Source organism: Zeus faber (genome assembly GCF_960531495.2).
Source record: "Zeus faber genome assembly, chromosome: 1".
NCBI classification, from domain to species: domain Eukaryota; kingdom Metazoa; phylum Chordata; class Actinopteri; order Zeiformes; family Zeidae; genus Zeus; species Zeus faber.
The window spans coordinates 51,539,741-51,567,429 of NC_137193.1; the positions used below are offsets into that span (position 1 = coordinate 51,539,741).

At 43.4% G+C, this 27,689-nt stretch overlaps 1 protein-coding gene across 1 annotated transcript in view; it reads left to right on the forward strand.

Annotated features, from left to right (window-relative positions):
- Positions 1-2,826: 2,826 nt before the first annotated feature.
- Positions 2,827-27,689, forward strand: part of nr5a2 (nuclear receptor subfamily 5, group A, member 2) — a 68,280-nt gene continuing 43,417 nt past the window's right edge. Inside the window, exons 1-4 of the mRNA XM_080007872.1 lie at positions 2,827-2,996; positions 5,089-5,207; positions 8,773-8,914; positions 17,333-18,051. Of these exons, the coding sequence (XP_079863998.1) occupies positions 2,915-2,996; positions 5,089-5,207; positions 8,773-8,914; positions 17,333-18,051 (1,062 nt within the window). The 5' untranslated portion in view covers positions 2,827-2,914. The remainder of the gene's footprint in view (positions 2,997-5,088; positions 5,208-8,772; positions 8,915-17,332; positions 18,052-27,689) is intronic.

A 27,689-nucleotide genomic window follows, 5' to 3' on the forward strand; every position in this document is an offset into this window, starting at 1 on the left:
CCTTATCAGCCCGAGGCTAGACTCCGCCCCCCAGGTCTCGACCTGAGCCAATAGCTGAGCAGCGTTTAAGGGATTCATCTCTTATAGGACGCCCGCCTTTGCCACGACTGAGGTTGAACGTAGGTCACTAAATGGAGTTATTATGTGTGGGTGTGTGTGGGTGTGCGTGTGCATTTGTGTGTGTGTGTGTGTGTGTGTGTGTGTGTGTGTGTGTGTGCGTGCGTGCGTGTAATGTAGCTCTTACTTAGTATTTATTTTCAGTAATTGCACATTTTCTCCAGCAAAGAACACAGAAATAGATAGTACATAAGAAATAAGTGGTGAAACAGAAGATAAACAATATCTGATGCTGTCTTGTTAATAAATGGTAATCAGGAGAGAAAATTTATTTAAGGATTTGTGTGTGTGTGTGCGCGCGCGCGCGCGCGTGTGTGTGTGTGTGTGTGTACAGGATACCTGCTTACTGGTTTTTAATTTGTTACATCATCCAGTGTATTCACCTGACGAACCACAAATAACTGTACTCTCATTGAAATACATTGATTTAATTTAAATTGAATTATATATTTTTTGATAAATTATAAAATGATGCACATTTATGGCCCAAAAAGATTTATAACAATAAATGTTTATGTATGCTTTATAAGTTAAATACAAATATATATATAGATATGTGTGTGTGTGTGTGTGTATACATATATATACATATATATATGTGTTGTATTTTTGAACATTTCTATTCCATCAGGACTGAAAAAAAACACGCTGTCCAGATCCAGGAACAACACTTCAGATCCTCTGTGTTTTAATGAAAACCAAAATCAATATTTTAATATATCAATCTACAGGAAGCTATGGAAACACTATCTACAGTAAACCCTAAGCAGATTTAAACACAATAAATGATTTAAATATTCAAATATGGACAGCTAATTCCATAGCTGCTGCCAGAAAGGTAGAAGGCATTGATGAACATTTAACAGATCCAATAAACAAAATATTGTAATTCACACGAAATAATGACAATGAAATGAGGGAATCGTTTAGGAATCGATGGGAAGTACATTCAACATAATATTTATTAGTGCTTTATTATTCGGTTATGGTTGTGAATGATTTACCACACCTTTATTGATCAAATTAACGATGTCAGTGCGTACGAGTATAAAGGCCTAATGACCGGTGTTTAAATCAACGCGCAAGAACGCCCCGCGGGAGCGCGCACCGCCTGCCTCGCTGTGACCTTTGCTCCGCGACCTTTTCTTTGCTTCTTCATTTTCAACCTGCTCATCCCAGAATGACGGATCTGGACCGAGTCAATTGGAATCCGGGTGAGAATAAATTGGCGCCGGGTCATAAATAAACGAGTCATTCATTATGGAGACAATGCGCCATGTTGCCGTCTCCGTTTGTGCGCAGGACGACGTTTAGTGTCGCGCGTGGTTGTATTTTAAGACACCAAGCGAAATGTGTTTTTGCAAATAAACACACGTTTCCCCACTGTCTTGATCAGATACAACGAAAATTGAAATTGAATGAGAGGTGGAAGAAGTAGAATGGGGGGGGGGGGGGGGGACAAAAAACAAACACAACAGGGAATTAAGAAAGACAGAAAGAAAGAAAGAAAGGTGGAGAGGGTAGAATGGAAGGTAAAGGGGAAAGTAAAGAAAAGAATGAGGCAAAGATGGAGAAAGTAGAATCAATTGAAAGTGGGACAAAAAAAAAAATATATATATAAACAGGGAAGGGATAAATCCATATAAACACATATAAAATCAATAAAGTCACGCGAGAATGATAGGAATCCACCTGTTTTCCTTTCCCCGGCGGATGGCAAAAAGGTGCCCCTTCCGGGAACGGAAGGGAAAGGAAGAGAGACGGACGGAGAGAACGAAAGAAAGAAAGAAACAACAACAACAACAACAACAACGACGACAAAAACAAACAAAGAAAAACAATAAAGAAGGACAACAAATCGCCCGCATAAAACCTGGTCGTAAACCGGTCGCGGGCGCGTTGAATTCGCGCGTTCGCGCGTTTCGCCGGCGACAAACTCACCTCGCGACGCAGCCCCGGCGGCTTCCCGCCTTCAAACAGCTGAGATTTTACAGGGAGGGGCGGGGCCGGGGAGGGGGGGCGGGGGGGCGGGGGCGGGGCTTAAACGCGCTGACGCCCGCGATTGGACGGCGCGGAGGCTACGTCGCCGCAGCGCGCTCGCTCTGATTGGCCGGCGCCTCCCGTGTCGGCGGAGGGGCGGGGGGTAAACAAAGCGGGCGAGGAGGCGGAGGAGGCGGAGGAGGCGGAGGAGGCGAAGGGTCCGAACTCCACATCCTCCGTCAGCCCGTCCGAGCGACACGCCGAGCGCGGCTTCACTGCGGAGGGAAGGAGGGGCCGCCGGGCCAGCCCCAAAGTTTTAACACTGTCAGAAAAAAAAAAAAAAAAAAGCTCCCGGGGAAGGGAGGGGTCAGACCGCGAGCGATAACCTCAAATTGCTTTTCAACCCCGGTTCAACGCGCAGATTCCACTTGTTTCCTCAGCAAGACGGAGAGAAGAGAGAGAGAGAGAGGGGGGTTGGGGGTTTCAATGTCCTCATAATTAGAATTAAAAGTAAAAATGGTGCTGATCGGCCAGGATAGAACCCCCAAGGCGATGCAGCCCTTCGCCTTTTTATTTTCTTTCCTGGGGGAAAGCGTTTGCGAGCGCGCACGCGTGTGACCCCCACCTGTGTCGTCCGCTGAGTGATCCAAGGATTTTTATTTTTATTTTTTGGAGGAAGAGAACCGACGCTTCTTCTTTTTTTTTTTTTTTTTATTTGTGTGTGTGTGTGTGTGTGTGTGTGTGCGCGAGTGTGAAGCCCCGTCCAGGTGTCACGCCGGACAGCGCAGAGTCCCCGGATCCGGCGGGCAGAGCTGTCATGCTGCCCAAAGTCGACACGGACTCTCTGGGACTCGCTCGATCGCATGGAGAACAGGGCCACATGGCAAGAAACATGCAAGGTGAGAACACGCTCGTGGTTATTTCCCCGTCGCCCCCGACACGCGTCTTTCCACCCCCGAGTTCATTTGGGCTGCGGTGCCGCGCGAGAAAGTGATTAAAGTGTGTGTGTGTGTGTGTGTTCAAAACAATTCCTTCACGTTCTTTGCAAATAAATATGAAAACATTTGTAGACTTTTTTTTTTTCAATTTTAATCTAGAAAAGGAAACTATTTCTAACGCCGTGTTTTGTTTTACTTTCGCGATTCAAACGAATTTGACAGAGAATATCGACTTTAATTAAACAATATAGCGGGTGACTCGCTCAATAAGCTGTGTCGTTGCCCTGCATTTAGCTTAATAATGTGTTGTGTTTTGTCCAAAAAATTGTCAATCATTTAGAAATCAATCCATTTGTAAAATAGGCCAAAAATGTTTTTTCCAAAATGTCAGTAATTAAGAGTGAATTATATTGCTTGGTTTTCAACAAAAACGCCCAAAATTAGAAGAATTAAAATCAAGCACACCAACCCAAAATTGGATACACAAATGCCAACGCCTAATGCATTATTCTTCATATTGCAATTTCAAATGTAGGACAAAGCGCATAAAATAATAATTATAATAATAATAAGAAGAACTACAACAACAACAACAACAACAACAACAACAATAATAATAATACAATTAATAATTATAATAATGCTAATACTACTACTACTACTACTGCTACTACTACTACTACTACTACTACTACTACTAATAATAATAATAATAATAATAATAATAATAATAATAATGATAATAATAATAATAATAATAAAAATAATAATATTAATAATACACACACTCTTGACATTCCCCTTATTTTTCCCGTCTACCTTTTGAAGCAACTTTCTGACTGGAATGAACTCGCGAGTCCCCTTCAGGTTCACATCTCACTCCACCGCAGCGTCAATTAGTTTATGGAGCTGCTGATAACTCGCGGTTTACGATGAGTGGATCTGTTTTATGCACCGGTAAAAAACAAGGTAGCGTGAAAAACATCACCTTTTAAAACACACCTTGAAATGTATTACGAGTAGCAGGGGTTAAGTGACCACGCTTCGCTATGACAGAAAGAAACCAAACGAATTTACCCCTAGTTCTGCATAATAAGTTGCTATGGTCTTGATCATGTTTTTTTCGTTATTACAATATTTATAAAAGTGTACAAATATTCTTGGGGAAAAAAAGGTGTCAAGAAAAAAACATTCCGCTTTACATTAGAATAAGTTAATTCTGCAAATTTACTGGTTGCGTTTGCTTGCGTTAAAGTTGTTGCGCCTAATTTACACACGATCTCATAAAGGAGAAATAATCATTTTATGAACAAAAAGTAGGAAGCATTCAATTTAGCCCGAGTTGACAAACACCAGTTTACTTGGGGTTTTTTTTACAATCTGAATCCGCCATCTAATGTGGATTTCTGTTTGATGTCGGACGCCTTTTTTTTATTATCAGAACTTTAAATACTTGTGAATCCCATTATAAATGTCAGATAATCATTATTTGTTCGGCGCTGCCATAAAACCTCCTTATCAAGTCCGGGAGGCCTTTTGAACGCATTCTACGCAAGTCTGACATACCACAGTCTACTGGCGGACGCCGCCAGGCAATTGTGCGATACACACAATGCAAGACAAGTAGTTGGCTTTTCAAGAAAAAAAAAAAAGAATCACAAGAGCGTTTTGGATATACGCTTTTTTTCCCCCGCCCGGAAAGCTGAAGGTTTTTCTTTGTCTGTGGGCAGTTTTCTTCTCGTTTTCTTAACTCTAATATCTCCCCATTCCCCTGTGATGTGAGGACTTTAGGCGCATGAATATTTATGAGGCTGACTTTCATACTGGTTTCCCCAGTCTGCGGAGGAGACTCCAGCGCAGAGAAATAAACGGTTGCTGCTCCTGCAGCCCAAGTTCAAAACCGCACTCATCAGTCACCACACACAAAAAGTCCAATCATTCACATGCAATACACACAGCCACAGGACCACATTTCATTTTCCTCGGATTCTGATGGATGACTTTTGGTAGAATTGAAAGAGACTTTCTTTTTGTGCCCCTGCCCTCCCCCCAGCTCCCCAGTTTAAAATGATGGACTACTCTTATGACGAGGATCTGGACGAGATGTGTCCTGTGTGTGGAGACAAGGTTTCTGGATACCACTACGGCCTGCTCACCTGCGAGAGCTGCAAGGTGGGTGACGACTTTTTATTTTCCCTTTGCAATGTGTTCACGTTGACGCCGTGCGTAGGAATCTACCTTTGCTAAAGCCTTTAATTGACTACTTCTGAGGGATTTAGAGCAACACCTGCTGTGATGCCCAGATCATGTGGTGAGTGAATCCAGACTCTTTGCAGAATAGGCTTTTTACCCTAGAAAGATCAGTCAATGCAGACATAAGCACCTATAAGAAAAGATAAGATAAGACAAGATAAGATAAAGTAAGTTAAGATAGATAAGATAAGATAAGATATGATTCGATACGATTGGGTGGAAATTCCGGTGTTAGAGCAGCAGAAGTTGACAGAACAGCGCAAGTCAAAAAAGTGATGGAAATAAAAATGAAATAAAATCATAGATTAACAATTCCCTTATTGTTAACAAGGCCTTATTATATTTCCTGCCATTTCGCTTCTACTTCAATTGAAATGTAAATTTTCGAAGTCGATACTAAAACGCTCTACTTTTCAAATGTCACTTTTATTTAATCAAATATTACGTTTTCTGCTCAACTTGCAATTTTTTTTTTAGCGCTCACCATACCGAGCATAACCCTAACCTCACGTGACATTACCTGCAAGACAAAAGATCTTTGTGTGTAAACATTCTTCAAAGTAAAAAAAACAAAAAACTAAAAATTGTAGCTTGCGATATTGATGCACGTTTCTTGCCGAGGTGGTGATTATTTAAAGCAGATGTTATGGATTTTATCCTATATGATGACCTTGAAACGCTGAGCACTCGCCTAAAGAGAGATGTCAGTGGCTCCCCCGCTGCTGCTGTGTCGCTGGGAGTTGCTTTGCAAACAGATTTCCCATTTTCTTTGAAATTGTTGGTGTGACTGTGTGTGTGTGTGTGTGTGTGTGTGTGTGTGGTTGTGTGTGTTGTTGTTGTGTGTGTGTGTGTGTGTGTGTGGTTGTGTGTAGCAGGATGTAAAATTTTAGGATGCCATAATTTTAGTATAAAACCTGTATTCCACAGCGCTCTGCTAGTATACTGCAATTTGCAGATTTGGCAAACCAGTTTCTTACTGTTCTTCAAAAAATATCACTGCACTCTTTTGGGTTGCGTTGAAATCCCTCCTTCTGGTGGAAAAAATCAAATTTGTCGTATTTGTATGGAGGGTGTCTAGTGTGTTTTGAGTTGGAACCCTCCTGTATTTACAGTGGGATGCGTTCCTACCCCCAAAAAAACAGTTGTGAATAGTTTGTCTTTATCGGGTCTGGACGGAAGCCGTCATTTAGTTTTGGGCGGCGACAGTGTGGATGTGTGGACGCATTGACCAAGGCTCGGACATGCAACAAAGACAGCCGGGTAGAAATGATTCACATACACTCAAAGAAATACAGGTTTATGCAGGTAGATACACACACACACACACACACACACACACACACACACACACACACACACACACACACACAAGGAGAAACCCAGCCCATGCCTCCCAAACAGCCCACGTCCACGGTCCACCCACACAAACACCGTTACTCCGTATTACTCTCCCGTTTGCCGAAAGTAAACACAGAACCACATCAAACCTTTTTTTCTGAATAACACCAACAGCCTGGGGACCACCCTCAACTAAAACGGCCCAGGGTCCTCAGAACAGTGTGTTTGCACTCATTCATTAAAACATGTCACTATTTTAACAAAACTGCACGGAATGGGTGTTGATATATCAGTAAAGAACGACAAAATGCTAAGAGTAAATTATGTGGGTTTGTGTGTGTGTGTGTGTGTGTGTGTGTGTGTGTGTGTGTGTGTGTGTGTGTGTGTCAAGGTCACCGTGCCTCTGATGCATGCTGAGAGTGGTTAGATGAGGAAATTAGATATATAAGTGCCGATGAGAGCGTTTATTTCTGCTCAGCACAGTGAGCGTAATTTAACAAAATCCGCTCAGACGCAGCGTAGTTGTCGAGGTTTTGTTTTCGACAGGCGGGAAAGTGGCGTGGAGTATGTTCACATATCATTTCCTTTGTGTTTGTGTGTGTGTGTGTATGTGTGTGTGTAGTAGTTAATAGTCCCGATCAAACCGGAGGCTTTAAAAATAGTATTCTTGGTATTTTCTCTTTTTTTCCTCACTCCTGACCGTTATTCGCAATGTTTCAAGGAACCATTCCAGAGTCGGTTCAGATGCTGTTTTAGTTTTCATCTTGAATTCCTACAATACTTTTAACATTCATTCATTTGCTGCATGCTTCCACCACCGACCTTTCTTCAATGATATTCTCTGTGTCGGCGTTTCTGCGGTTATTTTTTATTCAGGCAGGTTAGAATGCTGTGATCTCTGCTCCACTTTGGCTCAGATGTTTATACCGTACCTGGTGTACTAAATGGAAAATTGGTGGAAAAGTTTTTTTATTATTATTTTTTTTTTAAGGCGTCGATTTTTGACGACACAGACATCAATAGCCTAGGCCAGGATGCAGTTATATTTTGTATGAATCTTATATTTCTTTTTTTTTGCTCTTCACCATTTGAGGATGGATTGGGGATTGCAGATTGTCAATTAAATCCGTGTTTGGTCAGATATTGACAGCGGAATTTAAAAAAAGGTCCAGCTTTAAGGATTCTCCTCCTTGGTTATGGATTCAGAATACGTTAATACTATCTTCCCTCCTGTTTGAATTTCGCTGCTGCGCCAATAATTAATTCCACACCGCAGTACGAACCTCTGTAATCCCGGAACTGTGAATTATGGATATAATTTATTGGATTTATATATATATATGTGTGTGTATATATATATATATATATATATATATATATATATATATATATATATATATATATATTTATATATATATATGTATATATATATATATACATATATATATATATATATATATATATACATATATATATATATATATATATATATATATATATATATATATTAAAACAAAACCAATAAAAATCCAATAAATTCTATCCATAATTCACAATTTACAGTTTGTTGTTGTTTGTGCCTCAATAATTTAGTTGGGAATCAAAAAAGATGCTTTCGGTTGGATTTTCACATCAATTTATCAAGAAAAGAATGAATAGCAATGTAATTTGACAAAAACATTGTTCAGCAAAATAAAAACGCATATTGATTGAATTTGAACTTTCTAATGATCTCTGGGTAAACCACTGGAAATGATCCATCTCCGTATAATTAAAGCTCACGGCGTTTTAGCATTAGAAGATTAGCCATGCGTGTTGTGAGAAAAAGAGAAAAAAACATGAGTGAAAAACTGAAAGAATAAAATCCTTCCCTATAATGTATATATGTAGGACTCAGCGAGGCGTTTAAACTGTGTGTTCTAGATTGAGTGTTATTTTACACTGCATGGCAGCGCACAATGCTGCAACGCTGAAGTGTTTATGTGCGTGTGTGTGTGTGTGTGTGTGTGTGTGTGTGTGTGTGTGTTTTTGGTATGTTTTCCGTCGAGCCCGATCCCTCTCCATCTGTCTGCATACGAGAACGGAGCCAATTACCAATGCGGGGCCGGGTCAAGTGTGTTGACATCTTAATTGCTCCTCTCCACAGGGTTTCTTCAAGCGCACGGTCCAGAACAACAAGCGCTACACGTGCATCGAGAACCAGAGCTGCCAGATCGACAAGACTCAGCGCAAACGCTGCCCTTACTGCCGCTTCCAAAAGTGCCTCACTGTTGGCATGAAGCTGGAAGGTACGAGTCATTTACATGTGTTACATATTAGAAAAGTGGGGGTGATGGTGTGTATGTGTGTGTGTGTGTGTGTGTGTGTGTGTGTGTGTGTGTGTGTGTGTGCGTGCGTGCGTGCGTGCGTGCGTGCGTGCGTGTGTGTGTGTGCGTGTGTGTCCTGCTCGAGGAACGATGCCGGACTATTGAAAGGAATTTTGTTGGATATTGTTTTGGGGTCCTTTCGGGTGGTGGGGCCTTTCCTCTTTTATCGAGCGCATTGACATTCTTGTGATTTGAGAAGACAATACTAATATTCATGACATGATATAGAGCAGGATTCCTTGGCGTCAGGATGACAAAACACCCATAACACCATTCCTGAAACAGTGTAGTTTCTATATATTCTGAGCAGAGTCATTTTTCATCAGTATTTTTCATGGGTATATTTCATTTTATTCCAAATATTTTCTATTATTTAATTTATGCTCATCATTTGAAGGGAGCCAATGGGAGATCATTTACAGATTAAGGAGTAGGGAATCCAGTGTCACTCTACCCCTAGCCATCGTAGTGATTGGGTGAAAAATTGCATTTCCCAGACACATAAAAAAGTTAAAAAATATTTAAGCAAAAAAAAGGATATCAGTGGCAAGTACATAAGAAAGCCAGTGTTGAAAGTTTGTTGCTTCTAGATTTCACTTTTTCTTTTTACTAAAGCGACAATTTGCGGTTAAAACTGGAAATATGACTTGAGAGAAAGTCATAAGGTTTTCCATTAATCCACAATGGAAGTTAATAATAACCACATGATGAAGAGGATTAGTCCAGGATCCTTCCTCTTTGCATGATCATCTTCCACATGGGTGGATCCAACATCTGAACAACATACGCAGCTCAACCAATGCCAGTAAATGTTTATTCCAAATTTGTCTCAAAGTCTGTAGTTTTCTATACTATTATTTAACACCGAGATGTTGTTTTTGTTATTAAAATGGATATATAATATGTACCCATTAGTTTGAGGGTGGTGGGGCTGGCTTGTTAGGTGCATTTAAATTAACCGGACAATATAATAGATCGATTGTTGTGTTTGGCGGCCGCACAAGAACTGGTAATGATGATACTGTTGGCCGACCACGTCGGGCCTCTCTGTTTAATTTGAACACGGCTCAGAAGCCTTTTTAAATACAACTATCCCGAAGTGACAGGCTGGCGGGGCGGCCAACATTCCTCCGATGCTTTAACTTTAAATGTTTGCAATCAATGCACTATTTTTCCCCCCACTTGAGTTTATGCGTTCAATTGGGAAAAGATGTATTTCCATTTTGATGGAACATTAAATCCGTACCCCAGTGTCCGCTATTTGACACCTCCCTGATGTAGACAGTCAACTAAATACTGATATCTTTAATCCCTTCTTTTAGTTTCTACTACCCCTGAATCACATGATATTAAAATCACATACCCCATGAAAAAAAAGAAAAATAAATATATAAATTATACATTCGTAGGAGTGGTTTTCCCCGTGTCCCTCATTTTAATCCTGCGTGACTGAGGAGGAGTGGTTTGAATAAGACAGTCGGAGCGCAAAGTGAAGACAGCCCGGCTAATACGCTTTCCCCGAGGCTTCTCCTCTTACCTGCCATGAAAGGTGTTATTAATTGCTTTTAAATGTGATAGGCCGCCAGGCGAAATGTCTATGCCCGTCATCTTCCACCTGACAGCAAGTGGCGGCGGTGGGCTGTGTGTGTGTGTGTGTGTGTGTGTGTGTGTGTGTGTGTGTGTGTGTGTGTGTGTGTGTGTGTGTGTGTGTGTGTGTGTGTGTGTGTGTGTGTGCGCGCATACCGTGGGTCGGCGGTATCGCTCGACAGGCCCTGCAGGGCTCTGTCTCCCGGCCAGACGCCTGAGGCTCCAGCGGGTGTCTCCCACCACGACCTGAGAGAGGAAAAAAAGGAAAAACATAAGAAAGAAAAAACGACCACACAGGAAGCTTGAGCTTACCTCAAATCACACACACACACACACACACACACACACACACACACACACACACACACACATAAACAAACACACAAACCTCACTGATAAACAAATGCATATATTCATAAGTGGCCCAAAAGGTAAAGGGCCACAGGCGAAAGCAAGAAGCTGTCGTTTGATTCAGGAAAAATACAGAAAAAGAAAGAAAGTATTGTACAATTACGAGAGTGAAAATGTTGAAAAAGTGAGAAAAGGGATCTTCTGTCTGACAGCAGCTCGCAGTTACAAAAGCACATTTTTTAACATCTTGTGGAATTTGAACGTGGGATACTGTAAAATAGCCTTTGACACATTTTGACATTTTTTAAAATGTATTTTTCCTGGGTTTGTTCCCCAACCGCTTCCTCCGTGTTTGTTGATAAGTCTCTCAGTCAGTGTGACCGGCTGCGCCGTCATTAGCTATCTGCGGCCGTCTGTGAATTTGCACATGTTTGTGCACATGTGTAAGTTGGTGTGTGATTATGTGGTTTATCCAAGTGTGTGTGTGTGCGTGCGTGCGTGCGTGCGTGCGTGCGTGTGTGTGTGGGTATATAGCGATGGTGATGGAGGGCAGTAAAACAAGGCAAACTGGCAGACAGGAACATATTAGGAGTGACACACAAGCACACACACACACACACACAGACACACACACACACACACACACACACTCCTCAGAAATATACTGTGTCCTTACTGTTCATGACACTCCTCTGACCTGATCTGAAGCATTTGAGATAAGACAAAAGAAAATACTCCCTGTACTTCCTGTTGTCACGACTATTACTAACTATTAACGTCTGTATGCTGTTTGAGTGCCCGTAGGCAGGGCAGTGAACCCCTGTTGTAGCTCTTCCAGAGAAGAGTGTCAGCTGAAATAAATTTGTAAGATTTGTCTTTCACCCCCAATGACCTCAGCTGTTGTCGTCCGTCCGTCTAATGACATAAATGGTTTTCTTCATCGCAGCCTTCATTGTGATTTGTGTTTGAACGAGTTGTAAAATGTGCAGCTATTAAAAGCTCCACAGTACCCCACAATGGGCTTACCTGTTCGAGCTATCATTTAGGAGCAGGCAGGGTTGAATGAGTCTCACAGCGAAGGAAGTAAACCCACACGCATTGAGAGACACACACATATTCTTGTGCTGGTATCAAAGGTAGGTCAGTAAACACACACCTGTGTGTTTACTGACAGAAACATATGTCCCTGAGGACTCATGTTTCTGATGTAATTCAAACCAAAAAAGAGTAAATTCTGAGACTGGACCTCACAACTACAGTTAAACAAACAAATACACACGCGTGCACACACACACACACACACACACACACACACACACACACACACACACACACACACACACACACACACATAAGTTGTTATACTGGTATCAGACAAAACAAACAAAACATGCAGAACACTTTCCTGTGCTGTGCCTGACCATGACATGGATCCATTATCTGGAATCGGTCCCCGGGCTGTGAGGGCTGCCCACTGCTCCTGGCTGCCCCCAGAGGGAGGACAGCAAGGATGGGAGAAATGCAGAGGCTCACTTCCAGTCACCACTCCCTGTGTGTGTGTGTGTGTTGCATAGCACCTGTGAGACAAATAAAATGATTATTGATTCTTGATTCTTGATCAAAGTGAGACCCGAGTACAAATATCTGCTATGTGAGAACCGGTCCTCACAAATAGTAGTAAATAGTAAAACACACACACCCACACACACACACACACACACACACACACACACTGATTCCATCTTTGTCACACACACACACACACAATCTCCCACATATGATCTCACATAATCCTGAAACACTGACTTTTGAATTCCAAACCACAAATCCTTGCCTAAACACACATACCTGCCCACTCTCTCTCACACACACTCAGTAAATACACCTGTTGTATTTAGTGAGGACACGTTTCTGGTGCAAATCGAAACCAAAAACTGTCAATTTGAGGCCGGACTGTTTTCGGTTCTGAGGGGGAATTTGAGACACGTGGTACCCATCACACAAATGGGTCTTGACACATTTTTGTGTTAATTTCCATCGGTCGTTATTTCGAGACGTCTCCCATTAAGTAAAGCCAATGCCATGAGACACGCTGTCAAGAAGAAATGATGGCGAGCATAGAAAACTACACATATCCAAACAAAGAATAATATATGAATTTAGTAATGAAACAGCAACTATTAGGGAAACAAAATATGCCACATTTTTCAGACTTAAAGGAATTAAATACTCTCCCAAAATAGATACGCGGTATCTACTGTAGATCAGGACCGAACACTTTTATTTTCTATATTCTCCTTTTGCTCTCTCCTCTCTCTCTCTCTCTCTCTCTCTCTCTCTCAGTTGCTCTCCCTCTCTCACTCCCCACTCTCCATCCCTCTCTCTGTCCCTCTCTCCCTCTCTTTCTCTCTCTGTCCCGCCTCCTTTCCCTTCTCTCTCTCTCTCTCTCTTTTCCTGTCTTTTCCTCCATCGCCATCCCTCCCTCTCTCTCACCACTCCCTGCGTGTGTGTGTGTGTGTGTGTGTGTGTGTGTGCGTGTGTGTGTGTGTGTGTGTGTGTGTGTGTTGTGTGTGTGTGTGTGTTCGGGCTCCCCTCCCTCTCTCTCTCAGTCGCTCTCCATCCCTCTCTCTCTCCCTCCTTTCTTTCATCTCTCGCCCCCTGCTTATCCTCCATCAGCCTGTCTGCGCGGTACCTGTACTGGACAAGCCGCAGCACTATCCCATTACTTATGCATAGGTATCATAGGTATTCATGTGCGTGTGTGGGACAGGGTGCATCCCGAACTGGGGGCCGGGGCCAGACATGACAAACAGGGTGTCAGGAGGGCTTCGCGGGGCCCATTAATATTCCGGCGTCTGACAGCGATGCTCACCTACGCGCACTTAATATTCCTGTATATTAAACAACCATAAATCAGAGAATATAAGCGTGAGGAGCTGCGTGTGTGTGTGTGTGTGTGTGCGTGTGCGTGCGTGTGCGTGCGTGTGTGTGTGTGCTTTGCGGAGGTCTGTTAGCGCGAAGAGACCGTGTGTCATCTGTGTGTGAGTGTGTGTGTGAGGTAGAACTAGAAAATGAGCATGCATGGGAGAGTAGGTTTGTGAAGTTCAGTATAAAAGGTGGTTTGATTTCTGGGCAGAACATGGGTGTGTGTATGTTTGTGTGTGTACATGTGTGTGTCTGAGTGTGTGCACATTTGATTAGAGTGAGCCAGAAAGCCGGGGGAATACAGAGTCCAAGCTAAGCTGAAAATTTCCCTTTTAACCTTCCACATCCCGTGAGAACTCAAGTGTGAGATGTTTTTTTTTTTTCATCATTATAACGATGATGCAGTTGATCACGGTCTAGACTGTTTCTCAAGATGCCATCCCTCGTTTCTTTTACATGAGTATAGTAGGGTTAAAAGAGTTATGTATGTTTTTACTTCTTGTATCTATATTTTCGATGCACATCAAAGGATTTTAACTTCATGTCAATTTAAGTGTATTGCTTTTTCAAAAGCCAAAATGTCAACGCAAGAGTAGAATTTCAACTAAAAAGTAACTTGAATGAGCTAAATATGAATGCCTGAATCTACAGTATGTGGAGCCTTTACCTTCCACCTCCCGGAGTTAATATCCGCAAAATGCCTTGTTTAATTACATGCAAAGAGTGTGTATGTGTGTATGAGACATAGGTTCCTACACACACACACACACACACACACACACACACACACACCCCTCTGGACCTGCCGAAGAGAGCGAGAGACAGATGTGGAGGCAGACTGACAGACAGACAGACAGACAGACAGACAGACAGACAGGTCTCTCCTAACTGTGATTAACCAGCAGGGTTGACTATCAGTTGCTCAGCTCACGAATTACACTGTTGTGGAAGAATCATGAACAGCTAACATTGCCTGACAACAGACACAGTGAAGTGGGCTGCTGATTTTTTATTTTTATTTTCTTGATGTATGATCAATTGTTAACAGTGCTGCTAATCCCTGAGAAAGAGAGGGAGAGAGAGAGAGAAAGGGTGCCTGTGAGGCTGACAGCACCAGAATGTGTGTGTGTGTGTGTGTGTGTGTGTGTGTGTGTGTGTGTGTGTGTGTGTGTGTGTGTGTGTGTGTGTGTGTGTGTGTGTGTGTGTGTGTGTGTGTGTGTGTTCTGGCCTAAAACACATGGGGAACCAGCGGTGTGTGTGTGTCTGTGTGTGTGTGTATGTGTGTGTGTGTGTGTGTGTGTGTGTCTAGTAATTGCTGTGTATCTCCACCACTTAAGCGTTAAGTCTGATTGCTTCACCCGCTAGATGTACTTGACTCACACTCTGTGATCATTGCCAGCAGGATCAGTGTGTGTGTATGCGTGTGTGTGTGTGAGAGAGAGAGAGAGAGAGAGAGAGAGAGAAAGAGAGAGAGGGAGAGAGAGAGTGGGGTGGTACAGTATGTGTTTAGGCAAGGATTTGCGATTTGAGAATTTGTAACTCAGTGTTCGAGGATTAGATGAGATCCTATGTGACAAATTCTGTGTGTGTGTGTGTGTGTGTGTGTGTGAGAGAGAGAGAGAATCAGGGTGTGTGTGTGTGTGTGTGTGTGTGTGTGTGTGTGTGTGTGTGTATTGTCCCTCTCGGCTACCCTCGCTCAGATCAGTGACACACACTGCTGTGACGGAGGCCATTAAAACTGTTCCCAAGGCGGCACTGGAGAGGGAAGGGGGGGGGGGGGTGTCCTCCTCCTCCTCCTCACTTTAATTATATTTCTACACCAAAATAACAAAGCTTGGAGTGGACACAGGCAGAGGACTCTGAGATTAGGATCTAGGAGATGTGCTTAAAAATGTGTGTGTGTGTGTGTGTGTTTTTGCCTGTGTGTGTGTGTGTGTGTGTGCGTGTGTGCGTGTGTGTGTGTGTGTGTGTGCGTGTGGGCTGCATATTTTGAAGCATGTGTGTGCCAGATTCACTATAATGTGTGTTTGATAAGTAACCCACAAAATCATATGGAACTAGAATCAGATTTTATGATCTATATGATTTTATTTTGCCAGGCGCATTAACATGTACAAGGCATATGTCATGGTGTTATTGGTGCGTATCTACAGACGATTAGCATAAAAAAAATTTAAATTTAAAGCTTGACAAAAATAAAATAAAAAATATCAAATGAAATAGATTAAAAAGTAAAGAAAAATAAGATGATGTGCTGCTAAATCATGATGAACTTCATATTATCATACTGGCTGTAATCAAATTCAACACTTAGATATTTGGTTTGGTTTTAATATTTCAACATGAAAATTTGATATTTCTTCTCAATGTGCATTCAAAGTGCATGAACGTTTATGTGTGTACTGTATATGTCTGCGTAAATGCCCGTGAATGCATGGCTGTGGGAGTGTTTCCGTACAACTCAACACACAAGCCGGCCTTCTCCGAGATAGAGTCAGAGAGAGAGAGAGTGCGAGGGAGATAAAGAGACAGAGGGAGTTAATTAAGCATGAATAATTAACCCTCCCCCCCCCGACAGGGAGACACCAGACTAGGACCAAAGTGTCAGACTCCCCGTGGCAACAGTCAGTCTGATCACACGTTACATGCTCCTCGGAACCGTGCCCACTGCGTGCCCAGCGACTTCATTAGATGGCCACGTTGTGATCCACGCCACAGGAGCCTGCTGGGGAGGGGTGGGGGAGGGAGATGGAGGGTGGAGGGGGGGGTGGGGGGCACCCACATGTGGCTTGTTTAAAAAAATAATAATAATTTGAAGCTATTATGGAATTTTTCAGTTTTGAGTACACACTGGACAATGGACGTCAGGGAACCTTCATTTTTTGTCTCTGTAAGGTAGTGTGAGACACCCATTGTTCAAGTTATATTATATATATATATATATATATATATATATATATATATATATATATATATATATATATATATATATATATCTTTAACTTTAGTCTTTAACTAAACAAACAAACAGACAAAAACCACCGTTTTCTTTCAATCATGCACACACAAAAAGATGCAGTTTAATGGTGCATGAGTTAACAGCTTTACTAAGAAGCGATCAAATAATGTTGAGCAAGGGTTGACTTTTCTTTTTTTACCTGTGCTGTCAGCATGTTGGGCATACAACACAGAGTATTTGTACGCCAGGCTTAAATGATTAAGCAATAAGTAGGATTCAAACGACACATTTTTCGAAAGCAGAGGGTCTATGCAAGCGAACGAAAGAGAAAGCATGTGTGTGTAACTTGTGTACGTTTTTTTTGAATCACTTTTATATTGCGGGGGAAAAAATAAAGAGGCAACACATAAAGTATATGCTTTTAACCCACTCAAAATATATAATAATCAATCTATTTTCTTTATTTTTCTTTCCTTCTACCCCCCTTCCTCGTCCGCCTTCTGCCTTCCCTGTTGCAGCTGTCCGCGCGGACCGCATGCGAGGAGGCCGCAACAAGTTTGGCCCCATGTACAAGCGGGACCGGGCCCTGAAGCAGCAGAAGAAGGCACTGATCCGAGCTAACGGGTTGAAGATCGAGGCCATGACTCAGGTGATGCAGGCCGTGCCCACCGACCTTACCATCTCCTCGGCCATCCAGAACATCCACTCGGCCGCCTCCAAAGGCCTGCCGCTGAGCCACCACCCCGGCCACCACGCCGGCCACCATCACCACCACCACCACCACCACCACCACCACGCCACCGCCCTGCCGCCCACAGACTATGACCGCAGCCCCTTCGTCACCTCACCCGTCAGCATGGCCATGCCGCCGCACGCCGGCAGCCTGCAAGGCTACCAGGCCGCCTATGGACACTTCCAAGGGACGCGCACCATCAAGTCCGAGTACCCAGACCCGTACACCAGCTCGCCGGAGTCCATCATGGGGTACCCCTACGTGGACGCCTACCAGTCGGGCTCGCCGCCCAGCTTCCCGCACCTGATCGTGGAGCTGCTCAAGTGCGAGCCCGACGAGCCACAGGTGCAGGCAAAAATCCTGGCCTACCTGCAGCAGGAGCAGGCCAGTCGGAGCAAGCACGAGAAACTCAACACGTTCGGGCTCATGTGCAAGATGGCCGACCAGACGCTGTTCTCCATCGTGGAGTGGGCCCGGAGTAGCATCTTCTTCCGCGAACTTAAGGTATGGCTCGACCCTCACCTTGGCTGGAGCGTACGTTCAGATGAAGCCGCACGCTCAGAATACCAGCATTGAACTTTCTGTATTTAATCAATTACTAGTGTTTTTTAGAACGTGCAACATTACAGGTTAGAATTTTGTTCTTTATATATGTTTCACAACTTTATCGTTTATTGTTATGTGCTGCATTGATTTGAGGAGGTGTTGGTATTTGGTGATTTGGGATTTGATAAAGCATCAGAGAACAGTTTGCCCTACATAAGTACACAAACTTAAAGCCATATCCCTTTTAGTCATTCATATTCACCAGGGCTTATTTTATAATGCTCTTTTAACACTGCTTTGATTCTCAGGCAGTGTCCACTAAGGCGTCCTGGAAAAGAGCCAGAGTTGAATTTAGCTCTTTCTATCTCGCTGCCTGATCAAAATTCAGCAGTGAATCATCTTTCCAATGTGCCACACAAATATAGATTTAATATTTCATACAGACTTAGATTCATACTAACAGGTGTCCCAGTCTATTGACTATAGCCTGGCGCAGATCGAAAAGCGCACACACTGTGCCCTGAATGCAAATATTATATTCCCTTTTAGTTATTGTAATAGACTCATCATTTTCAACATTGGACGGATCGATACGTAATCATCAGAAATATTTTTTTTTGCTGACTCACACTGTACACCTAAAGACCATATATTATATACGAAATACTACAGTATATTATTAACATAAAACTACCCCCTGTTTATATTTACTTGTCTTGTCAATCACAAATTCAAATGACCAATTTTAACAGCCCTCCAACTCCTCCTTATTAAAGTGCAATAAATCTCCCTCTTATTTCTGAATCTTTTTGTGGGTTGTTTCTCACTATGTGGGGCCCCTTCTCAGTGTAATTCATTTGGACTGAAGGTTAATGTTGGGGGTGACATGAAAGGCATTTCAGTCTGCAGTTCACCTGCTTTTCTTCCTGCCCGCCCCAACATCAATCTGACTCTTTTGTTTGTGTTTCAAACTGAAATTGCCGACGGCTCAACTGCATATTCATGCAAAAGTCCCTCCGAATTCTATTTTTTAAGAGGGGAAAATAATAAATAAAATGAATTAAATATTCAACACGGGCCAATTACACGGCAGATGAGAGCCCTTGAAAAACACATGTTGACATTTAGCACACACTGCATCCCCACTATTGACATTTTCCGGATCTGCATTTGCATTCATTTTGCCCCATGTACTGCATTAGTGTGTATACACACACGCTGCGCAGGGTGTGGCTGCGGATAATAACATGTGTGTTTCATCCATTAGGCTTGAATGATCATTGTTGCTCTGCCGCAAAGCCTCTCCATTTCTCTCAATCTCATTTTAATTCAATTATCTCAGCCCACTAGTGTTCCGCTCCACACTGCTGAATGGCACGTCATTATGTTTGCCTAATGACACTCCATATTACCTGCGCTTAAACAGTAATTGAACGAGGTGCGTGTTACAGCGGCAGAAAATGACCCTGGCAAACAAGGATGGAAGCGACTCCTATCAGATCCCCCAAACAATCTTCTACTGTTTAACATTGAAGCAGTGGTGGGCTGTACCACTGCAGACCATACAGGTTCAATGCCCTTAAGCAACCAAAGCCATTGGGGTTGCCCCTCATTAAAAAAAAAAAATCCATCCAAATCATAAAATAGATTAAAAGTGATGCACACACTGCGGCTCTGATGCCTCCCACCCACTTCTTACTTATTTCTATTAAGAATTTACTGGGAGGCCGTGGTTGTTGTTGAGTACAGAGCTTATAGTGTAGGCCACGGGAGACACAGTCCTGTACAAGCTAAAAGAGTCTTTTGAATGTGTACGGCTTCTCTCAGCACTTCTACAGATGGTGCCGTCCTGCTGACGTAGATTCATCGATTTCCATTGGCTTCTCTGGAAGCCTCTTGTTCTGTGACTTTATTTTCTTTATGGTGTTTCCAGAGATCACACTTGGAGCATATCAACGGAGGTATTTTTTCTCAGGCTGACTTTTGAGTATCTGGCTTTGATTTGGACATCATCCACAATTGGAATCAGTTTTATTTTTTTTTTATATTGTGGTCTTGACTTTTTGCTGGTATATATCTTTTGCTGGTGCTTTTGTATGTATGTGGCAATGAGTGTGTTTGAATCCAGCCCTTCTTGATATTTCACACCTCTATAGACAATGTTGTACTGTCAGGTGCTCGGAGTAAAAGCCGACACCCGATGGCATGTGTAATGTTGAAATATTTGAATGGCATCGACAATGTTTAAGTCAGAAGAATTGACAATGTCTAATCGAAAATCCCTTATTGAAAAGGCTTGGACATGTGATTTATCTAAAAAAAAGAGCTTTAAATGGCTTTCCAACTTTGATCGAGGAACCGTTCTCGAAGATGGGAAAAGCAGTAGAGTGAAAAGTGAGACAACTACAGTGCCACACACACACACACACACACACACACACACACACAGGCACACGCAAAACCACATGAAGGCACATAGTGACACACACACACACACACACACTATTATTAGCGCCATATGAACAAAGGAATTTTTCTCCAGTAATAGAGCCAGGGAAGGAGGCTGTGTGTGTGTGTGTGTGTGTGTGTGTGTGTGTGTGTGTGTGTGTGTGTGTGTGTGTGTGTGTGTGTGTGTGTGTGTGTGTGTCTGCATCCTCGAGGTGTCTGCCAAAAAAAGTGCTTAAGGATTTAGTTTCCATAAGTTGGACTCAGTCACAGGACCCATAAATATTTGGTCATTAGGGTCCTTATAGTGTTCTAATGGAGCTCGCTTGCCCCCTTCGCCCCCCTCTCTCTCTCGCTCGCTTGGCCTTAAGTGAGCGGCATTTATGTCCAACACCTTGGACCAGCATAAGATGAGGAATAGGAGAAGGAGGGGAAAACCTGCTTTAGTGTGGATTGGTTTCACACGCTGCCAATTAAAAAGGAATTGAATGGGAATTAATGGCTCAATGAGGAAAAGTATTGCTATGGTTTAGACCGACCATTATTTTATAGCGTTCAAAAAGAGTTAATGAAAGGTGAGTGTGTAAGAGTGTACAGTATGTGTGTGTGTGTGTGTGTGTGTGTGTGTGTGTGTGTGTGTGTGTGTGTGTGTGTGTGTGTGTCTGTGTGCGCGCGTGTGTGTGTGTGTGTGTGCACGCGTTCCTTTCAGGCCAAGGTGATGACAAATTTTGAGAATGCACACCTGCTGATTGGAAACCTGTTAGTCATGGAACATTTTACAAAGAGGGTCAGGGACTAAAACGTACTCGAGTTTATGCATTTATTCTGCTGCAAGAATGTGTGTGCTTGTGTGAGTCTGTGTGTGTGTGTGTGTGTGTGTGTGTGTGTGTGTGTGTGTGTGTGTGTGTGTGTGTGTGTGTGTTGCACCATCGCTGACCCGCCCTGCCGGCCGCCAGCTCAGTGTGGGAAACACATGTGTCTGTCTCTCAGTGGGACTTGGCACCGGACGGGCGACGGGCACGGAGCAGGACACCATGGGCCTGGCACGTACTGTGCGCCTCCACCCGTCTCCACTCATCCCCACACGTCCTAGTCTGTCCTCTACACCCCCGCTCCCCCCAGCTCTCTGAAACCAGCACCAACTGAGCCAAGTGAGAGCATTCATATGACTTTTTATGCTTTCAATATACATTTTCAACTTCAGTATTTTGTTTGATTTAGTGTATGTAAAGTTTCTTTGATTTTGTTCGATTACAGAATCTTGTTTATTTGACAAAGTACATTTTCATGTATGTGGACTTTCACTTGGTGAATTGCTGTACAATAGGATAAGATACAGAGAAATATAAATAGATAAACAAACATAAAAAAAATACAATATACAAAAAAATATTATACAAAATGTTCTCAATGCACAAAATACATTTAAAGGCTGTGGCAGGGGCTAAGACACAACATGGTTGCACATACCAAATGTAGGTATAAATATAAATATAGTCGGTGAATATAACATACAGAATTAATAAATGTGTATACAAAATATGATCATGCATACAAAATGATATATATAAATTATTATTTAATTTCATTAGTAGCATCTGTTGACAGCTAAGCTAGAAAGCTAGAAAAAGTCAGAATTGACCGAAAAAAAAACAAATAAAAGAAAGTAAAAAGAAAATGAAGGTAAAAAAAATTGCTTGCAAATACTGTACATTTCACTTTCAACGCAGTAAAAATATAAATATGGAATTATAGAATAGAAGAATATTAACCTTTTGGTGAGTGTATGTGGGTCTATGAGTGTGTTGGTACAGTATGCATGAGTGTGAGAGGGTCTATTCATGTGTGTGTGTGTGTGTGTTTTGTGTGTGGGTGTGTTTGTGTGTGTCTGTGTGTATGTGCGTGCGTGCATGCTTGTGTGTGTGTGTGTGTAGGTTTGTTTTACTAAACTTGTGCGGACCAGTCTCCGAATTGACAATTTTTTGGTTTAGAAGTGCACCAGGAGCACGGGTTTGACTCAGACCTCACTTTGATACCAGTACCAGAATGTAAGTGCGTGTGTGTGTGTGTGTGTGTGTGTGTGTGTGTGTGTGTGTGTGTGTGTGTGTGTGTGTGTGTGTGTGTGTGTGTGTGCGTGTGCGTGCGTGTTACGGTCATGAGTCACACCAGGTTTAGTGAGGGCTGACGAGCTTCTTGTTCCACCATTGTTCCCGTTGTGGGATCGCAGGGCCGTCTCTTCCTCCGGCTCCCACAACAAACACAATGGACGCGAGGATTTCGGCCGCGATCGAGACGATTGATGATTCATGTGTTTATATGAACCTTCTTCCTAGCTGTACTCCCACTTCACCTCAGCACGACCCCCTTTAATCTCCCAAACACACAAACACACATGCACACATATGCACACACACACACACACACAAACACACACACACACACACACACACACACACACACAGACACACACACACACACACACACACACTCACACACGCACACACACACACACACGCACACACGCACGTACGCTCACACACATACACACACACACACACAGAGACACAAGTACACACACACCAGTGCCACCATCAGTCTGCTTTCCTCTCCCAACTTGTTTTGGAAAAAAAAACACGAAAGAAGCAACCTTGTGCTTCTTTCGTGTTTCGACTTATTTTCATCTACATGTTCACGAAAGCAGTAAATATGTATTTTTATTTTTACCAAATGTACAATTGTTTTTTAAAACCCCTGGACTTAGTCTCTGTGTAACTTTACACCTATATTAGTCAGTCTATTAATAAGGGAAGGTTTGACACATATAGATGTGGTTTTGTTTCGCCCCTTCCATGGCTGTCTTGAGACAGTTTTTTGGGACTCGCACGGTTCCTTCTGTCGCTCTCTCTTAAACACACTCTTATTTTCTCTCTCTTTCTCTTTCTCTCGCTCTCTTTCTCGCTCTCTCACTCTCGCTCTCCGCAGAGACGGGGATGACAAAAGCAGAGCTAAGGGCCATTAAGTTAAGGAGAAAACTGTATTAGAAGTCCTGTTCCCTGGGAATGCTCCCAACTGAGATGAGACAGCTGTATTGAACAAACAGATGGGGAGGAGGAGGGAGGAAAGATGAGGAGGAGAGGGAAGGAAAGGAAAGGAGAGGAAAGGAAATTAAAGAAATGGAAAGGAGAGGAGAGAAAATGGTAAAGGAGAAAGTAGACAGTTGCAGGGAAAGTGGAGAAGGAGACTAAGATGAATGGAAGATGTAACGGGACATGGGAGATGTAATGTCAGGGGTCAGAAGTAAAAATGGGACTAAAGGCAGGAGGAGAAGAAACTAGAGGAATAGGAGGGGAGGGTGAGAAAGAGCAGAACTGTCTTTGAAGGGGACCATTCCTACATATTTGTCTTTTAGTGCGATTCCTTGTGTCATTAATGCACACTGTAATGCATACCTATATGTATGTGACCAATTTATATTTAAGGTTTTAAAACCTTTTTTTAGGTTTACATTTGTATGTGAACTTTTCTTAAATTTGCAAAAAAATAAAATAAAATAATCTGCAGATACCCTAACAATAAAAGGGGAGCTGCTATGCTAAAATGCTTCTGTTTAGTTTATTGGCCGTTGTCAGTCAGGCAGGACGGCAGGTCTCCACAGACACCACTTGAATATTTCCCACTTTTGAATTTACCTGTGTGAATAAATGAAAAAGTTAAAGCGCCACACTGCTGACCAGCTGCATGATCCCCCCCCCAATCTGCCGACCACCCTCCCCCATCAATATTACATTCATTTACTTTGGCGGAAATTGTACCTGAACCTCATTCCTTTTCTTGCCTCCCGCTCTAGCCAAATTGGGGCAACCACACCCCTCCACGCCAAACCCCACAACCCCAACCCCCATTCAATTTCTAGGAGGTGCAGGTGATGGAGGTGGGGATGGGGGTGGGAGGGCAGCTGGAGGGTGATTGCACTTTTTATCCTCACCTCATAACCGTGTTGGAATTAATAAGCCGTTTGAGGGTTGATCTGTGAACCCCTGTGTCTATAACACACACACACACGCGCACACACACACACGCACACAGGCGCACACGCACACACACACACACACACACACACACACACACACACACACACACGTAAACAGAAACATGGCCAGCAGTGTCCCTGTTTCACTAGAGGTCAGTGGGAGCTCCACCCTCACCCCTCCCTCCCCCTCCGCCCTGATAAACTGCACCTTTGCAGTTGCTAGAGATTTGTAACTGTGTCCCTGGTCCATTGCATTTGAATGATTCTGCAGGATGCAATTCCCAGCTGCACACACATACACACACACACACACACACATACACACCCCACCAGCAAACAACCCCCCCCCCCCCCACACACACACACACACCACCCACACCCATTCCCCTTCACCTTATCAGCAAAGAGAGGGAGTGTAGAGAGACAGAAAGACATTTTGGGTGAGTTACACGAGGAAGGTAAGTGGAGGAGTGTAGCCGAGGGAGCAAAAGGAGAGAAAGAAGGAAACAAACAAACAAACGAAAAACAAATGAACAAACAAATAAACAAATAGGGAGAGTAAGTGGGGGCATTTCAATGATCAATAACAACAATGGGGCACTGGCCAAGGACGGGTGGGGGGCATGGTGAAGGGCAAGGGTGGGAAGTGGAGGAGGTATGAGGGTAGAGAGAAGAAGTGTGTGGGGGGGGGGGAACAGGTGGGAGGTTAATGGGGCTGGAGCGGATCCACCAGACCCTCATGGGTTTGATATATGTGCGTGGGGGCCTGGGGCCCGGCGTGGGGCGCAGCCTTTCAAAGATATATTATTTCATTTGAGGAGCTGTAGCATTCTGGTCAACCCCCCCCCCCATCAGCTCCTGCTCCACTCCTGCATTTGTCCACTGATAGATGATACCCCACCACACACACACACACACACACACACACACACACACACACACATTGCTTCCTGACATTGCCACAGCTATTGACCCACAGTTGGAGATGGCGTGACTTTTTGTAAGACCCCCCCCTTTATATTCCTCTTTCATATTGTTGTGCTCTGTGGATCGAGGGACTGATAGAGAGAGAAGGGGCCAGGGAGATCTACTATAGTTTTAGTTTCCATCTTTCTCTCTGTCTCTCTGTCTCTCCCGCTCCCTCTGCCGCTCTCCACTCTCTCTCTCTCTCTCTCTCTCTCTCTCTCTCTCTCTCTCTCTCTCTCTTTCAATTTTTCTCATAATTTGCCTGCCAACCATTTCTGTTTTTGGCTGTTCTCACTGTCACCCTCTCTCCCTCTCTTTCTCTTTCTTATCTTCTTTTTCTCATATCGCCGTCCCCTTATGCCTATTCTCTTCTATGTCCCCGTCTTCAATCCTCTTCTGTCCATTTTTGTCTTTTATGTCTCTTATGCATATCGCTTTCCTTTTAAAGAGTTGGTCTTTCCGCGCAGATTTGTTTCTCTCTCTCTTTCCTTCTGTCTCTGTTCGACCCCCCCTCTCTGACCGTTTGTCTTTCTGCCAGACTGCAGGCAGTAGGACATTGTTTTTTTAGCTTACTATTTTTATCTGTTTGATCGGGAGCCCTAGTTTGTAGTGCAAGATGGTGGGTAGGGGCTGTCGGAGGGGTGGGCTCGAGGAGAGGGTGGGGTGGGGGCACAAAAGGCCTCTTTTCATTCATGAATTATTGAGTGGTGCACAAAATATCCCTTACCCTCTTCTTATTAATAAATACTGTAAAAGGCCTCCCAGAATTCCTTAGGCTATTTATTTCTTGTTTGACATTTCTACAGCAGTGGTCGGTTTTTCTTTGCAAAGATATAGCTTGTTGATCCTGGAAAATACAGAAAATAATCATCAGTCCTCAACAATCAGTTAAAATGGTCAAATAAATGAGTAACCGTAAAGCGACCATAAGCAAAAAGGTTTGCTTCCCTTTAAATGCAGTGTTGCCTGGCTGCATGGGCGTGCCCTTTACTACGACAGTGAACCTTCCACTTGCTTTAGGGATGATTCTGGATTTTGTTGTCCTAAATACTTCTAGATGTCAAAAACAGACGCTGCACTTAGAAAAGTAGGGTGAAGAATCCCGTCTTACAGGGCACAGAATCAGACATGTACATCCATCTACTTCTCCCACATGACAATCAGTGGCTGTTAATCGGAGCCCTTTTTCCTCCGAAAGTCACCCGCTGTCCCGCGATAGTTGTAGAGGTCGTAAAACAAAAAAAACAGCCTTCCCCGCAGGAAGGTTTGCCCCCCCCCCCCCCCACTGACTCCCAACCCACCCTCGAGGGACCAGGGGGGCAGGAAGGTAAGAACAGAAGAACTTGTTAAAAGGGAAGATTTAGAGGTTTCAGATCCCATAGGAGTAGTAGCTACGGGGAGACGATGGGGAGGAGGGTGCGGGGGTTAAGCAAGTGCAAAGTCTGCTCATCCACTTGTTGCTTTGATAAGGGATGAAAGACCTCGGGCGACGTAGCTACAGGCGATGAAAGACTGTCCTCAACAGCATTTCCTCTCCCCTGTACATCTTTCTTCTCAATCATGCTGGTTGTCATTTACTTTTCTGGCATATAGTTTCGGGAATATACTGTCGCTTGCATATAGTAGATTAGCACGTACTTGAGGCGACTGCCGTAGTGCAACCTGTCAATCACGGTTGAAGAAGGACGTGGTCGCGCTTGACCCATCGCTCTGTGCATTGTGGCTCGGTGCACGGCAGCCAGCTGAAGCTGTTCCCTCAAAACTGGATCAGAACATTCTCATTCCAGTCGTTCGAGCTGACTCCCAATGATCAAACGATAAGGTTTGGATGAAGTCACTGGAGTGTCCGAAAACACGTAATGGCTTGAGCTCAGGGTTGAGCCAGCGGTTTGTTCGGTCGCGAGGTGGACTTCCACCATCCCCATCTCCATCTGTCCCGCGTCTTCGGCCGCTGTTTATGAAGGAACCAGGAAAAACAACCACCGGCAGCCAAATTTGAGCAAGTTAACACGACAAAATTCACATTTGGGAGCACTCTGCGAGTCGGATGGGGAAACAGCAGACCGTGTTTAAGTCTTGTTTGAAGATGATCAGGGTAAAAGCCTTTTTTATTGGCAGGTCAGGCTGCTTGTTAAGACAGTGACGTGGGTGGCTA